Source organism: Lissotriton helveticus, chromosome 2_1 (assembly GCF_964261635.1).
Source record: "Lissotriton helveticus chromosome 2_1, aLisHel1.1, whole genome shotgun sequence".
NCBI lineage: Eukaryota > Metazoa > Chordata > Amphibia > Caudata > Salamandridae > Lissotriton > Lissotriton helveticus.
The window spans coordinates 1,550,182,787-1,550,200,529 of NC_136059.1; the positions used below are offsets into that span (position 1 = coordinate 1,550,182,787).

Sequence of the window (17,743 nt, forward strand, 5' to 3'; positions counted from 1 at the left end):
TGGCTGGTCCATCCTCTCCAATTACCAACCATCACAAGTTTTTGAACTTAGAGAATAACAGGCTGAACCTGGATTTACTGGGTCCAACACCACATGCAATCCCCTATCAATGCAAATTTGGTTTTACCAGGTGCATTCTTGAAGCCAGTAAAACCAGAATTCTGTTGGGACTCCGCTAGACTGTTGAGCAATCTATATCCATGGCACAGTATCTGAAACACATTGCATATGGAGAGTGGTGCAGTTTGTGGATGGAGCATATTGTAGGCAGATTTTTCTGCATATGAGATGATGGGCCAGATGTAGGTAAATCTCATTTACCGATTCATAAATACCGAATTTTACCGATTCGGTATTTATGAATCTGTAAATGAGATGTACGTAAAAATTCGGTATTTTTTACCGAATCAGTAAGATTCGGTATTTACCGATTCGGTAAATACCAAATCGGTATTTGCTATTGAATCCTATGGGCCTTGAAGCCCATAGGATTCAATAGCAAATACCGTTTCGGTATTTACCGAATCAGTAAAAATACCGAATTGCTAAGGGGGACAGGGTGTCACTTTGACACCCTGTTGCACCCCTGTAACTGGCGTTTGCCCCATGTGGCACACATACATGCCCTTAGGGCATGTCTGTGTGCCACATGGTACATGTGTACATGCACAGATGTGCATGTACACAAGATTTCGGTTTTTACCATGCAATTGTATTGCATGGTAAATACCGAATTCTAAAGGCTCTGTAGCACTGTTAGAAGTGCTACCTACATCTCAAAAGACATATTCGGTATTTTCACCGAATGGTAATTTTACCAAATCGGTAAAATTTACAGAATCGGTAAATTTACCGATTCTGTAATTTTATTGATTCGGTAAAATTACCGATTCGGTAAAATTACCGAATATGTCTGTTTTGTGAGCCCCTACATCTCCATAGCCCTTTACCGGTCGGAAACGGCCGAAAATCGGTATTTTCGGCCGTTTCCGACCGGTAAAGGGCTACCTACATCTGGCCCTATGTACCTGAACATGTTACAGCTGAACTGTTGCCCACATTGTGTGCAGAGCTTGACGCGCATCCAATATTGGATGTTGCTCATATCACATATGGGCTGTGGTATTGATTACATTTTGGCTATGGCTCAGACTGCATGGGAAGTAACACATATCGCTTGTGGGAATGGAAGCCATTGCCTGCAGGTTGTGTTGTAAAGTCTTTATATAGCTTGTGGAGCAGATTTATAATGGTGTATGGAAACATTTCATGTGACACATTGCATTTGGAGTGTGGCATAGATGAAGTGAGCAGAGCAGTCCAAACTATATGTTGTATTGGTCTAAGTAGGCAACACACCTTAGTGTGGGAATCACTGCAATTATAATACGGTGCAGTCTGTACATTGAGTGGATGGCTAAAGCAGACTGTATGGAAGAAATTGTGTGTGTGGCCTGGCACTTACGGCATGTTGAGGTGGACACAGAATTTGTGAGCACTGTACCCCAAACCTATGAAATTTATTTTGAGAGGACTCTTTGGTCTCAACGAGCTGTTGATCTCTGCAGCCAGTTATTAGTAAATGCACTTGCTACCGCAGCAGAACTATGCACGTTTCCCATTCTAGTCTAGTGTACCATGGCTGCATGTTCTGCAAGAACTCTGGGATTCAGGAGGGGAGGCTACCCTGTTGTTTTCTTTAGTCCTCTCTAGCTTGCTAGCTTCAGCATTGGTTTCCTAGGGCCCGCGCATTTTTCAGGGCCCCACACCCTTTACTTATGAGAATAAAGCATGGGAGGAGCGGAAACCCTACAAATCCCTACAACATTCACTACTGATTTAAAAGCAAACCTACTCTATTTAATAATGACAAGACATCTAACATGCCTAATACCAGCATATGACAGCAGATGCTGTGAGTTTTCTGTGCCGGGCTCCACAAAATATTCAAAATGCCGGTCTGTATAGAAAGGTGCATGCATGCAGGAGGCAGTGGGGATCCTGAATGCATGCACAGTTATACCACATATATGACCCTTTCCCAGGTGATGATTAAAAGATGGAGGCTGGTGATCAAACATGGCTCCTTACGTGCAACTTAAAAATGTTTTCACTCTGTAACCGTGCAATATATTTTCATGCTTAACTTTACTTTCTTTTTACTTTCACCGTTGACTGAAAACCTGCCTATCATTTCAACACAAAATGAACATGCACACATTTTATTCACAGAGAAGTTACTAATAATTGGGTCTTAAAAAAATAGTCTTACTTATAAGCCCAAAATGCAACTTAATATTATGGATTTCAAAAGACACTCTAACTGAAATATTTGAATATGATGGTTTGAATTGGTTAACAGCAATACTGTTTGTTTCTAATTAGAGTTGGACGAGCCTAAAAATTAACAGTGAGAGCCAAGCCAACAGTGTGGCTCGGCTCCGAGCCCACGCTCGAGAAGAGCCCTGAAAATGTTTGCTTTGTAAATCTTACAACAAACATCACATATAATGCGACAAAGTCTCCATAAAATAAAATCAAAAAGTGTATTGACATGTGGAAGCCTTGACATTAATACTTCACATTACACAAGGTCACATTTATTTTTCAAATGCACAATGATATTAAGTGATTTCCCAACAATCACAGTGTTTGGGACAAGACTTAAACGTGCTCCCCAGTTCTTAAGTTGGCATCTCCTGGGTAGAGTGAGGATGGCAATCAGAAGCCGCATGAACACTCGGCTTGTGATGGGCTCCAGGTTCCAACACGACCTCAAGCTGAGCCAGAGCCAGACTTCAGGCTCGAGCTTTCACTGGCTCGCCCACCCCTATTTCTAATTATCTTTATCTGCACAGCTCACAACACTTGAACATATAGCCCTGTTCAACAGAAAAAGGCAGAGAAGGAAACAGATTTGAAAAATACATCATTGGTCTTTCTACTGTACCTTTGGCATGGGGAACTGGCATGCCCCAGAACAATAATACGCATCAAAAGACTTGGGTGAAATAATCCATTCACTCCAGCCGATGTCCGCAAAGTCCACTTTGAGGTAGCGCCGAGCACAGTTTTTTGGTTCATTCCACTGCTTCCTCCTCGCCTTCTTAAGGGTCTGCTCATCAAACTGGAGAGTCTGGCTTTTCTGCCGGTTGCTCTTCTTTGGCTTCTTCTTGCCCTTTGTCCTCTCCGCAGGCTTTGTTTGCAGGGATTTGTAAGGTTTGCGCTCTTCCCATGCCTCATCCTCATTGTACTGATACTCTGCGCCTGGCAGCTCATTGTTCTGCAAGGGCAAAAGAACATCTGCAGACCGTTTCCTCCTCTGCTCAACTGCAGCTGTCTTTGAGGGTTTCTCTAGTCTCAATGGGCCAACAACCAAGGAATTCCGATGCCCCTGCAAACTAGACACCACACTGTCTGGCTCAGAGATGGCAGAGTCATTTGCATACACAAGTATGTATGGCACCTGGCTGGATGACGACCTTTTCCAAAGAGGAATTCCTGGTGACGTGATGTTGACTCCAATCAAAAGCTCCTGTTTCTGGTTCGCCTCACGCAGGACCTGAGTAATGTCCTTCCACTGCCAAGGTAACATGTTTGATATGTTTAAAACAAAATGGCCAAGGGCTCGGGTGTGGTTCTCCTCAGATGCAAAGCCCCAGAGGGTAAGAGCTACCTGAACCCCTTGTTTCCTGGGCCCATGGCGCTGGCACCCACCCGAATGAGAACACCTCCAACTCGCGTTCAAAGAATCCCCAATATAGTAATGCAGCGTAGCAGACAAAATATTTTCTGACTTTGTCAGCGATGTCAGATTGAAAACGTGAACTTCTTTTCCGCCAGCATTTCCTGAAATAAATACAAGAGAAATAATGAGAGAAACGTCTGTTTGAGGTTTTTTGTATATAATTCGTCTGTTCTCCAAAACCATGTTGGCATGGCCCTAAAACAGATGATCTAATGAGCTTCATTACCATCATGTTCAGTTCACAAAAAACAATAAAAATACTTTCTTTTATTTTTCACTTCACAAACATTTCAAGAAGTATCCAAGAAAACTGCACGAGACACAGGTACTATTGGAAACATCATGTGTCACATCCCTTGGGGTCAAATACCTCCTATGAGGAAATGTTTATAGTGTTGATTTAAGCAGAGGGGGAATAGTGCCCGCTCTGCAGATGCACATTTTTTCTGCATGGGCATAAACATTTCCCCGTGGAGAAATGTGTTCTTCTACACCCCCACTAAATCTGGAGATAGTATATTGCTCTGCTTACCTTGGAACAGGAGTTACTCCAGTCCTTGGCTGGAATAAACTATTTCCAGGTTAAAAGGGCAGCAACGACCCCAAATCCACCACCCTCCTTGACAACCTCGCCAACATCGGACTAAAACAACTCGTCACCACACTGACCCACAAAGCAGGACACACCCTCTACCCCATCTTCGCCGGAGAAAATAGCATCCACTTCAGTAACACCACGCAACCCCTGTGGACCAACCACCACTTCCTCGTTGACAAACCCAAGCCACCCAAACCTGCTCCGTACCCCCGAGAAGGGGCTGGATCAAAGTCACTAAGGAACAACTTAACTCCACCCTCAACCGCAACACCCCCACTGCTGCAACTTACTCCAACTTTGCAGCCAGGGTACCCCACACCTAGATCACCAACTGTGCAGACAAGCGCTCCCGCTACGCAACCCAGACAAACAGGGCCCTAGGAAAGCCTCCTGGTTCACCACCGACCTCCAAGAACCAAGAAGACAGGCGCACCTACAGAAGAACTGGAGAAACAGCAAGATGTGGGAAAGCTACACCACCTACAAGAACGCTATGACGGAATACCACCAAAGCATCATAACCACCAAAGGAACCTTCATCCACAACAAAATCCGCGTCCACTCCAGTAACTCCAAGGAATTCTTCAGCATCATCCAGGAATTCAGCGAAGCCACGGACATCATTCCCTCCCAGGACCTCTGCGACAAGCTCGGATCCTACTTCCACCTGAAGATCACAAACCTCTACAACAACTTCAACAACCTCACACCTGATTTCGCAGCCACTCTCCCGGCAACGCCAACCTGCCCACTATCTCCTCCTTGGCCACGGTCACGACCGAAGAGACTGCATCAACCATGAGAGGCATCCACTCAGGGGCTCCCACTGACCGCTGCCCACCACACATCTACCATAGACTATAACGCGCCATCAACACCACCTTCGAAACCAGCACCTTCCCCGATGACCGGAAACGCACAGAAGTCAGGCCCCTGCTCAAGAAGCCCTCAGCAGACCCCACGGACCTTAAGAACTACCGGCCCATCTCGCTCCTCTCCTTCACGGCGAAAGTCGCTCAGAAGACATCAACGCAGAACTAACAAGATTCATCGAAGATAACGTCATCCTCAACAACTCTCAATCCGGATTCCGCAGCAACAACAGCACCAAGACCAACCTACTCGCCGCCACAGACAACAACCACATCTCTTTGACCAAGGCCATGCCGCAGCTCTGATTCTATTAGACCTGTTGGCAGCATTCAACACCATCTCCCACGCACTCTCGCAACCAGATTACACGACACTGAGATACAAGGAACTGCCCTCGACTGTATCCGATCGATCCTCAATGCCAGAAGCCAAAGGGTCTGGCTGCCACTCTTCCTCTCTGAAGCCACAGAAATCAACTGCGGAGTCCCACAGGGATCATCGCTCAGCTCAACCGTCTTCAACATCTACATGACCTCGCTCGCCGCCATCGTCCAACAGCACGGCCTCAGCATAGTATCCTACGCCGATGAAACCCAGCTCATCCTCTCCCTCACGAAGGACCCCACCACCACCAGACCCAACTTCCAGGAAGGAATGCAACACGTCGTAGCCAGGATGAGCAACAGCTGCCTAAACCTCAACTCAGAAAATACGGAAGTCCTCGTTCTCGGAACCACCCCATCGGCATGGAGTAACACTTGGTGGCCCACCGTCCTCGGCAGCCCCCGAACCCCACAGACCATGCCAGAAACCTCGACATCGTACTCAACTCCTCCCTCTCCATGAACCGACAGGTAAACACCGTCGCCTCCAGCTGTTTCAACACCTTCCGCATCCTCCATAAGACCTTTAAATGGACCCCCCCCCCCGAGTCAAGAAAGACAGTCACCCATGCACTCGTCACCAGCAGGTTGGACTATGGTAACGCCCTCTAAGGCAGCATAAACAAGTCCCTACTCCGCAAGCTCCAGACTATACAGAACACCGCCGCCAGACTCGTCCTCGGCATCCCTTGACAAGAGCGCATCAGCCAACACCTACGGTACCTCTACTGGCTCCCCATCGAGAAGAGAGTCACTTTCAAGACACTCACCCACACCTACAAATGCCTACACAACACTGGACCCCAATACCTCAATGACAGAATCACCCTCCACGTACCCAAAAGGAACCTCCAATCCGCCAACCTCATCCTCGCTGAAACACCAGGCATCCACAGAGCCAAAGCAGGGGGGAGATCCTTCTCCTACATCATGGCCAAGACCTGGAACGAGCTCCAGATCGACATCAGATGCGTCCTCTCCCTGAACACCTTCAAGAAGACTCTCAACACCTGGCTCTTCAGCGGAACAGAACTGCTGACAGCACCTTGAGACCCTCACGGGTAAATAGTGCGCTTACAATTCCCTGATTGATTGAGCGTCCCATCAGGTAAGAGTGATGGGGGGGTATTTCGACAGACGAGGACGAGGGAAACATAATTATTTATTTCATTTTCCCTCTAGGTCGTCTGTCGAATACCTCCAACCCGGCCCCACAGCTTTTATCTGCATAAGATAAAACATTGAAAACATTCAGACAGTTTCCGGTGGCCAAACAGGAAAAATGGTACACCGAGGCCCTAAGAAAAGAGAAACAAGAATGCAGAAGGATAGAGAAGAGATGGAGGAAATCATATTCTGAGGAAAATAAAAAAGCACATCGCGCAGCCCAAGCTAATTATTATAAACACATCAAGGCTGCCCGCAAAAACAACATCGCTCAACAGCTCATGGAAGCTGATAATTCTCCTAGAGAATTGTATAGGATTCTTGACACTTTTGTTAAACCTATAGCATGTATTTGCCCAGATGACTTCTCACTAAGTCTATGTGAAGAAGTGTCATCTTACTTTGAAAATAAAATAGAATCCATTTATGACAAAATCCTAGGATCTCAACCTAATAGCGATTCTCAAAAGGCCTCCTCCCTCAATGAGAACACTAACCTTACCTTAACTACATTCCCCCCTATAAACATCGAAGAGCTTGACACAATAATGACTCAAGTCAAATCTGGATCTCCGGATGACCTTATTCCCGCCAAAATTTTAACCCCACTTCGTACCCTGTTAGCTCCCTACATTCAGGATATCATCAACCAGTCTCTCAAAGAGGGAAAAGTACCAACTGAATGGAAGAGAGCAGTGGTGAACCCAATCCGCAAGAATGCGGCCCTTCCTTGGACGGAGCTTTCCAACCTCCGTCCTATCTCGCTCCTACCCTATTACAGCAAGATGGCCGAGAAACATGTTAATGCACACCTGTCCAACTACATCGAGGCAGCGGGCGGCCTAGACCACTCACAATCTGGTTTTAGGCCCAACCATAGCACCGAATCAGCCCTTCTGTCAGTGACAGATAACATCAGAATGCTACTTGACAGAGGGAGCTCAGTGATTCTGGTGCTATTGGATTTGTCCGCTGCCTTCGACACGGTGTCGCATGAAGTTCTTCTCGGCCGTCTGAAGGGAGCTGGAGTAGAAGGGACCGCCCTTGCGTGGCTGGAAAGCTTCCTTGGAGACAGACAACAAGGGGTCAAATTAGGCTCCTATAAATCTGTCTGCAGGAAGCTTACCAAGGGGGTACCACAGGGCTCATGTCTAAGCCCCACGTTATTTAACGTATATGTGGCCCCCCTAGCAGAGATCATTAGATCTCACGGGTTTTCACCCATCTCTTATGCTGACGATACTCAGCTGCTTTTCCCCTTTCAAACCGTTACACCCGCAGTCATGCAATCTTTCCAAGACGGTATGAGAGCGGTGGCAGGTTGGATGGCCCAGAACTTCCTCCAATGCAACGTGACCAAAACTGAGGTCATGTTGTTTGGAGGGGCCTCCCTGCTCTGGTCCCCGGAATGGTGGCCACCTGAGCTCGGACGTGTCCCAGCGCCCAAGCAAACCATTAAGAATCTGGGGGTACGCCTGGACCAATCCCTGATTATGAAAGATCATGTCAATCAGGTTGCGGGAACGTGTTTTCGCACAATTGGTCTTTTACGGCGTATCTTCCCCTTCCTACCAAACATCCATAGGAAGACGCTGGTTCAGGCACTAGTCCTTGGACGAGTGGACTACTGTAATAGTCTACTCATATCTGCCAACCAGGAACAACTTTGCAGACTGCAGGTAGTACAGAACACCGCGGCAAGACTCATCCTGAATGCTCCCCCCCGCACTCCTTCCCGCCCCCTCCTCTCCCATCTTCACTGGCTCCCGGTGCAACAGCGGATCCATTTTAAACTTTGCTGCATTATGCATAAATGCATCTACGGTTCTGGTCCCAAATATCTGAAAGATATCTTTCGTCCTTACTCTCCTGGACGTACCCTACGCTCCAGCAACACTATGTTGCTATACGTCCCTAAAGTAAACAGAGCAAGACAGGGTGGTCGTGCCCCCTCCCTTAAAGGTCCAATGCTGTGGAACTCCCTCCCCCCCCAGCTAAGACAAATTCCTCATCTTCTTAACTTTAGGAATAAATTGAAAACCTACCTATTTACACAGGATTAACTTAGCTCCCCCTCTGCCCTTTCCCGACCTACAGTTTTGCTTTATCTCTCTCAGAAGCCACGCGCGGAGATACCCCTTCGGGGCTGATTCATGCGCGATACAAGACTATAAATAAATAAATAAATAAATAAGCGGCTGCTATGGAAGGGGGCAGATTGTAGTTTCTGTATGTACAGACACGGAAATATTTCACAAACTTACAGAGCTAAACATTTTTTGTAATTCCCACTAACCACCCCTCTAGTGGGATTTACTACTGCGGAAGTGTCCACACTTATGACAGAGAAATCTGCAGTAGTAAATTTATTACTGTCTTTCACAAATGTTTTGTGAATTCCTGGGAGAAATAAATGGAGGTATTTTCAGCTATAAACGTATATTTTATTTGCTATGAAATTACATTTTATCATCTAATGTAGTTTTTATAACAATGAGAAATGTTCATCTGATCAGGGAATTCTAAAAGCTATTATCATTCTATGAACAAAAGACATTAGTCACTGTCGATAAAGTAGGTTTTGTTAGCATGTAGACTGCTTCAGGTTAATAAATCGCTAGGTATATGTTATGTTAACAGTATTTTTAAAGCGCTCGATTACCCAAAGTTTGTCTTGGCGCTAGCGGAGAGACCACAACTGAAAGAACCCTGTTTGAGTTTAATTATTAAAAATCCAGGTTTTCACTTGCTTTTTCAAAGCAAGCAATGTAGAAGCAGCTTTAATATGAAGTGGATTCCAGCATAAAGTGGCTCGAAGGGTGAAGCTCCTTCCACCCCACTTTGATTTCTTAAATCTAGGAACTTCAACATTTCTTGCTCCCTGAGATCGTAGAATTCTGCTAGTGTAAATGAAGACACTCTTCTCATGGAGTGTATTTAAGGAGATCTCTAATCAGCCTGCCACGACGTGACATTCCCCTGCCAGCCTTAACATCAACTGACTGGGAATTCAATTCCTAACATTCCAAAAGAACCTTGAAACACAGGTTACACTACACCAGTGATACTCACAGTACGGCCCGTGGGCCGCAAGGGGCCCTCTTGACCTTTACATGCGGTCCCTGAGCAGCAGAAGCACTGGGCTTCTGTATTCTGGACTCAGCACTAACATGAACAAAGAGTGTTATATATACAGCAAGCACTTATTTAAAGGTTAATTGCAGTTAAACAAAAGGAAGTAACTAGGCCATTAACTTTAGGAACACCTTCATTTTTAAAGACAGCAAACATGTAAAAATACAATATTCTTTTCAAAATTCAAAAAGTGTATTTTATTGACCTGTAGAACAATTTCACCTTAGAAAATCAAATTGTAGCAGTGTATTCAGAAGTATTTTTTTCAAGGGATGGTTTTCATACATGAATTTAGAAGCATTCATGCTTTCTCTCCCCCGCCCCCACCCTGACAGCAATGCCATTAGTTATTACATCCAATCACAGGAGATGGTTTTGAACAGCAGGCATCCTGAAGTCTTGTATTTTGAGGTCCTTTTATATGTGATAATGAAGAAAAAGGTGAGATATTGAAATAAAACAATTGCCCAGGGTCACACAAATTGATCGTGGAGAAGCCGGATTTCATCCTAGGATTTCTGGTTTCACATTGCGCAATTGAGTTCAGCCGGTAGATATACATGCTTTGCTTCCTCTACACCCACTTTACACCCCCTCCCTTGCTGGCATCAGTGGGGCCCTCGGTCACCCAAAAGACCACATTTTGCAGCCCGTGGCTAATTGTTTGTGAGTACCAATGCACTACACCATCATGAATATGGCAGTATATCTAAGGCTCTGGAGAATACATGAAATCACATCTCCAACTCAAAATTCGAACAAAGTATCCTAGAGTACCCTGGTGCGGTCTTGCATCTGACCCCTACTTGTGTGGTTTGTGTATGTATTACTACTGGTCTGCACACACTCAGTTTGAATTATAACATACCACATAACGAACATAGTACTATGTCAGGGAAATTAGACAATCACATTAATAATAAGAATCTACCTAACTTGGCTACTCAGTGAGTGTTCTCTTAAACAGTTCAAGTCCACAAACCCACAAGCAGAACTGCTCCTAGAAACACCCTTGTGCACAAAAATGTTTAAGTTTCGTGGCCCAGAGTTTTCTGAGGAGCAATTGATGGTGGTGCCAGCTGCCACGGTTGCCGAACACCAAGGCCGCCTTGCCTTGAATCCACCATGTCTCTTTTTTTCCATCACAATCACCTTCCCATTTTCATCTCTTTATATCACTTTTGCAGGTTCTTCTGCATCCTTACTTTTTCGCTTTGCCACTGTTTCCCTATCCATCTTTTCTACCTTTCTTCTCACATTTTTTACTTTCTCTTCCTCTTGGTCAAATGATAATGAAAAGTAAGCCTAGTACTCAAAAATTATTGCCGGTGCCCACCAAGTGCAGCCACTGGTACAACGTACGCACTGTGCACAGCCTACAAATGGGAATAGAGTACCCTAGGGAGCAATCTATATACATTAATCATCCTATTAATAATATGAATTTATCAAGTTGAAGGTCAGTTCCTTAGAGTCATCCCAACTAGAAGCCCGAATTGTACTGTAACATTCAAATTTCAGCCATTTCATTATTCATATGTTCTGTCCTTACTGTTACTCTGCCAACCATTTTACTTTTTATTTATTTGTGTATGTAATGTTGCTGTAAAGTGCTTGGACCCAAACTCATAGAGGTTGTCAGCACATGTACTCACGATAGCTAACAGCACAGAAGAAGTATTTGGCCTCAGACTTTTCGGTCTCTGTGATGCCTCTATTTTAACGTTAATTCGTGAGCTATGTAACCCTTGTGATACGTTCATCATTTGTGCCTGCAGTGAGATGCGGGCTGTTCCCTCTGCAAGGATTTTTTAACTTGGGCGCCAAGAAAAATCCAACTGGGTCTCTCTCCTGGCAATCTCTACAGAGTGCAAGATGTTTCAGATTATTTTAATGACTTCCAAAGTCGGTTTCGGAATTGTCAGCCAGGCAACAGCGGGGTGAAATCCTTTCTGCGTGCACACTTCTAACAGTACATATGGTAGTGTAGGATGCAGAGCAGCTGCTCAGGTGCGCAGGCGGCACGCGCTGCTGACCCACACGCACCGTTGTACTGGTCGAAAGTAAGGTCAATAGGGAAGGTGTTTTCTGGGAAATTTAAAATATAAATCTGCACCAGGTGATGAAGAAACTTTAGTTTTTATTAATTAAATTAATTAGTGAACTTTTAAGTGAAATGACTTAGTTAAATGCTGAGGTCAGGTTCATTACTTTTTAAAATTTGTAATTTTTCAGGCACTTTAGCCCACAAGAAAGATACTCATATGGTATGCTGTAGCTTTCTTACCTATTTCATTTATTAGATATTACCATATGTGGTAATAGTTAAGCATTCTTGTGGAAGCCAATAGTGCCTATAGTTCAGCTTTTGGGATTACCATTTCTTCTACCTCACACAGGACGGTGGTGGATTTAAAAGCAGGTGAAAAGGAAAATAGTGACAGATGGCAGAAAGTAGGGATGTAAAAAGCCTGAGTGATATCTAGATACAGGAAGTTTAGGCTGGTGAAATAAAGAGGCATGCGGTGAAACAAGGCTAGACATTTACAATGCACTACACGGTTTGGCTGCCCGCAAAGGGATGGCCGCAGTGTCTGACTGTAGGCTCTGCCTTTTGGCCAACCCCTGCTGTTAACGCATGCACTGTGAGGGGTGACCCCTGCTGCAGGTTGGACAAAGGCCTTTCAAAGGAGTGAACACCCCGCTGGCAATTTTAACTGCATACAGCTGAAGTCTGTGCGCGGCAGTGTTTAGCCGTAAATAGATGGTGTGGACCATGGCCGGACTGGGAAAGGAAACCGGCCCTGGCAAAGAACTCGGCCGGTGTGGAGGGGGGAAGGGGTGAGAGTGGAAAGCTTTCTGCCGCTTTTGTTACAGGGGGCCAATATTGCAACGGTGCTACAAAACCCGCCGCCGATAAGAAAAGTGGCCCGCCCCCCCAGGGATGTAAAATCGGCTCCCACCCTGGCAGCCCACCAGGGAAATGCCCGGTGCCCGCTACGGACAGTCCGGTCCTGGTGAGGTCGAATGAACAGTGGCATACTTAATATGATAAAAAAAACTCCAGAACCTCAATGAAAAAACAAATGTTAAAATGAAGTAAGGTTGGCTTTGGATATAATGGTGTCATTTGAGATATCATTAGTGATGTCACCAATGATGCCATTTATAATGTCACCAGTGATCTCATTCATATATGATACCATAAACAGCGCATGATGTTTTAGGGTTTCCTGTCTTCAGTGGTCGCTTCCACCAAACAAAACTGGTGCTTGCATGCAGGTACAAGACACTATTGCCACAATGGTTACCCCTCTCTGAGTAATAGGCATGCATTCCAAAGACCTTTTAATTAGTCTCATTCATTTGATGCAGCTGCCAGTGATTTGGCTCCAACGTGGAGCCTTTCTTACACCTATTATTCGCTACAACATTTCTAACTACACCTTCCATCTCATTGCTCTTCGTCTTTACATCATACGCATCTCCTCCACGTCCCCACACTTCCCCAATCTTTATACCACCTTCTTCATATAGTTTGTCCTTCTTAACCATTACAGCAGCAGTATTTTGTTTTCATAACAGGTACTACTATTAACTTACCACTTATTAAGTGCTCGCGGAAGAACCCATGACCCCCTAATATGTGGGCCTGTATACCACATTAAAATGTACACAATTTTTATATTTCACCTCACATAGTCCCATTGTTTCATCATACCTCTCCCGGATCTAATTCCCCTGAGCAGCCACTCCTTTTTGCAAATACTTAAATAACGTTTCACCCACTACCCATAAAGCATTCATCAAAAAGGCCCTTTTCCTTCCCAGCATGTAATCCAAACCATCTAAACCCCTAAAAAACTTGCAGATATCTTCTATCACGGCATCCAAGGTATAGGGGAGCAGTGTGCATATAGACAAACCTTGGCCTGCCACACACCGATGAGAAACATTTGTTCAATAGTTGCAGCAATACATGCACATACACTCTCTGAACATTATAACCCACTGGTCTTCGTGTCTTTTAATGGCACGCCCCACCCGTGCAATAGAAAATCAACAGGCTCCCCCTAAATGACAAACATTCTCATAATTATTGTATAAAACTGGAAATTCTGGACATTTTTAATAATTCAAACATTACAGTAATGTTTAATTATCCCTTTAAAAAAGTAAGCTTTAGATCGGGTGAGGATTTTGCATGGTATTGTAAGCCTCCCATCCCCCACCACACTCCAACACCTGCTCCCTGCCAGGACACGAGTGGATACAAGACTCTAATTATGGCTCAATACAGCGTTGCTCACTGACGCTGTTTTCTTTAATTAAAAACGCAGCCCTGTTTGAAGCATGATGTTTGTCTCTGTTCCCTTGGGGCATGATACATTCTTCTCGTGTCCACAGCCTGGCGCCCTCCTGAGATCAATGCAGGCCCCTCCAGGTGGGGCCCCCGACCAGTTTTAAGACCTCTGTTCAGGGGCGGCTTTAGGCATATGCAAGCTGTGCACCTCCACAGGGCCACCAAACCCCAGGGGCCACCACGCCAATATATATCCTTAATATAATAATCCTCTGAGGATGGATACATATTTGCGTGGCGGCCCCTGGCAGGGATTTAGTGGCCTCCGGCTCTATTCCACTTCCAAATACCCCTCCCCCCCCCCTCTTCACTGGCCTCCGCCCTCCGCCCTGCCCGGACCCCCTCTTCCGGGGCCCCCTACCTAGGCTCCCTGCCCAGGGCCGCCATGAGCCTAGAGCCGCCCCAGCTCTGTTACAACTCAACTCACCAAAGAAAGTGGAGTGCTGTACTGCACTGTGGGCACACTGTCAATTTGGCCCTCTACTTACTAGATGACTATTGGAAACAAATACAGAACCTCCCCACCCACAGCAACAGTTTTGTTGTCTTCCTATTTTTCCAGTGCCGCACTGTGTGCCTCCTGAATGCTCTTTACCTCCTGTACTTGAAAGTGTTAATGTTGACATTAGTTTTTCTTGTTGTTCCTTCTGCTTTTTCAAGATCACAGGGAGCACTTCTCTCCTGTACTTACTAACCAGCTGTTGACTGCAGCCGCCTGAGTAGCCGTCTCTCACATACATCTCACCATAGTGCCAATAGACTCTAGGCACCCTACTTCATGCACTATTGCTTTTGCTTCAGACTCATCATCTTGCGACGATCTTGCGACGTTGCAGTTTGAGTCATTCCTTGGACTACCATACCCTGCGGTGTCTTCCTTGAACACTCCTGCCTCTTCCATCTTTTGAGAGACGCCTTCCTCTACATGCACTGCTCAGCCAGTTACCTCCAGTGTAAAACGGCATTATCTCATGCCATCTCCTCTTGCAAGGTCAGAGTCACGCCTTAACCACACTCAGATAACTCCTGTGCAACACTTCCCGCCTCACTCGGCTTATCGCCAAAAAGTCGCAGTAGAACCGCAAAAGATGATTTCAACAGCATGTGGGTGAAGAACGTCTAACAACTGATAAAGTGTCACATATTACAGGAACCAAAAATATTGCAAGACAACCATCTCAAACTGTGGTCCCCATACCACTCAAAGAAGCCTTTTAAAAGACATAATATAACTGCATCCTACATGTACCCTATCCAATCACAATCCACTTTGTACAATATATTGAAGTGAAGAAGAGAAGTGGATACACTCTGGCCAATTCACAAGACCTCACATGACAGGTTGATCCTCGTGAACTGCTGATAGCCCACCAGATGACCAGGCACCTAAACTCAACTAGCCACAACAGAGTTTCCATTGGTCAGACAACATGCAATCATTTTGGGTGGAAGATTACATATACAAACACCTTCATACGAATCAGACCATGTTAAATTCTGAAACATCTGAAAACCCTCTTTGTATGGCATACACTTGATTTGAAACACAGATTCGGAGCTGCTGCTAGCCACAATCAAGTGTTATTTATCAGATGACTACACCTCCCTCTCCCACGCCTCCGCTCCACCCCTTCGCTTGCGACGGACACCAAACCTGACACCTGGCAGTCAATATTCTTGTGGATACCCAGAAAACCTGACTAAAAAATGACTATATAGAGCCTGTTGGAAGTCAGTCCTAATTTCAGGTGCAGAAGATACATGTTGAAGTGTGCGACAGCTTTCTTATTTAGCCCTCACACCGTTCCAGTTCAGTTCAATACTTTTTTTTCTCGGTAAAATACCATGAAAGAGGGCCACAAAAAAACAGTAATAACATAAAATAATGTACAATACTTAGAAAAAGAGTAAAGACATTTAAAATGCAGTTCATTGAATGCGAAAAGCTAAAAGCACAATATCACAAAGTATCAACCATTTTTCTAGTATTATTGCAATATAGATTAAGATCTTAAAATCAAACAATTATTATTAATTAATGATAAAAAAGAGCTCAAGTTCATTTGGGTTGGGAAACTGTACCCATTTTCCTCCTGACATGCCACTTACTCAATAAATACCTTGAAACTGCAAACACCAAGGAGGTAGTCAAATCAGTCTGTAAAATTCGAAACGCCTCCTCATGCCTGATGGTACCTAAATATCTGCATGTTGGAATTATCCACCTGGCCCTTGCCTTACTACAGTCTGGGCAAAAAAACAACATATGGGCTACCGATTTCTTTTCATATCCACAGGATGGGCAACCCATTGCAGCTAGAGTATCTGACTTCAACCATCTTGAAGGGGAAACATCCTTTACGACGCAACTTTTACCACGCAGTGCCTTTACAACGCAGGTTTTTCAACGCAAGTCATTACAACGAATTGCGCTGGGGGGCGCTCTAGGATAGGTAATAGTTTAATTTACTATCCAACACCTTCCCTACTATCCACGGGGACTGGAGTTGGAATAGTAAATTAAACTATTCACTATCCAGCACCCCCCAACGCAAGTCGTTGTAACGACTTGCGTTGAAAAACCTGCATTGTAAAGGCATGCGTAGTAAAAGCATGCGTTGTAACAACGTACATCCATCTTGAAGTATTGGTGCATCTAAAAATGGTTGGGTACAATAAAAATACTAGGACATTGTAAAAAACACTTGTCAAAATACCTATTCTCTGTGAGGTTAAGAGTTTATAGCCTATAGGACCTAAATTGGGTTTTAAGCTCCTTTACTGAGATATGGATAGACAACTTCCCCAGGAGCTTTCCGCAGATTGACTTGGCCCAATTCATTGAATGTGTCTCTGATATATTTGATCCAGGGGAAATCGGCCGCAGCAGGATACCTGAAGATTTCCTCCGAACCATTACGACAATATGTCAATTTGGGGGTAGCCCAAAGTCTCCTCTTGGAAAATTAAAGGCCTGACCGCCGCTTTTTCCGAAATTGGTCTAAGACCTGCATCTAACCTTATGGGTGTTAAAAGGGTATGGACCGGGAGATACAACCCATGCCTCAGAAACCAATTCTCCGCTAGTACAGTCCTGTCAGTACTGATGCTTTCCATATCCATGTTCATGAGCATTAGACACCGTTCCAGTGTCGGGTGCAGCCACATTCCTTTTCACTCAGTCAGTTTAACATTAAAGCGAGAAGTGTACCGGTTAAACATTTTAAGCTATTTAAGACATTTTATTTGTTCATTTCCCTTTTTTTAACCTTGTCCAGGTAGGTGGTTGTATTCACATAAACTCTTGATGACTGCAAGACTACATCTTGTCAACATCTATGGGAACTGCCTGTCTAGCATTTGTTGCTATGCAGCCCAAAGACGTAAGAAGACAAATGTGTGGCAAAATTCAACGTGCTGCTTTATCCTCTAAAGCCAGGATATGTGTAAATCGTGGTCCACACGTTTTCCCATCC

General features: G+C 44.8%; 1 protein-coding gene across 1 annotated transcript in view; it reads right to left on the bottom strand.

The window, feature by feature from the left end:
- Window positions 1-17,743, bottom strand: part of BMP3 (bone morphogenetic protein 3) — a 108,907-nt gene that overhangs the window by 29,060 nt on the left and 62,104 nt on the right. Inside the window, exon 2 of the mRNA XM_078676514.1 lies at window positions 2,951-3,849. Coding sequence (XP_078532640.1) covers window positions 2,951-3,849 — 899 coding nt within the window. The remainder of the gene's footprint in view (window positions 1-2,950; window positions 3,850-17,743) is intronic.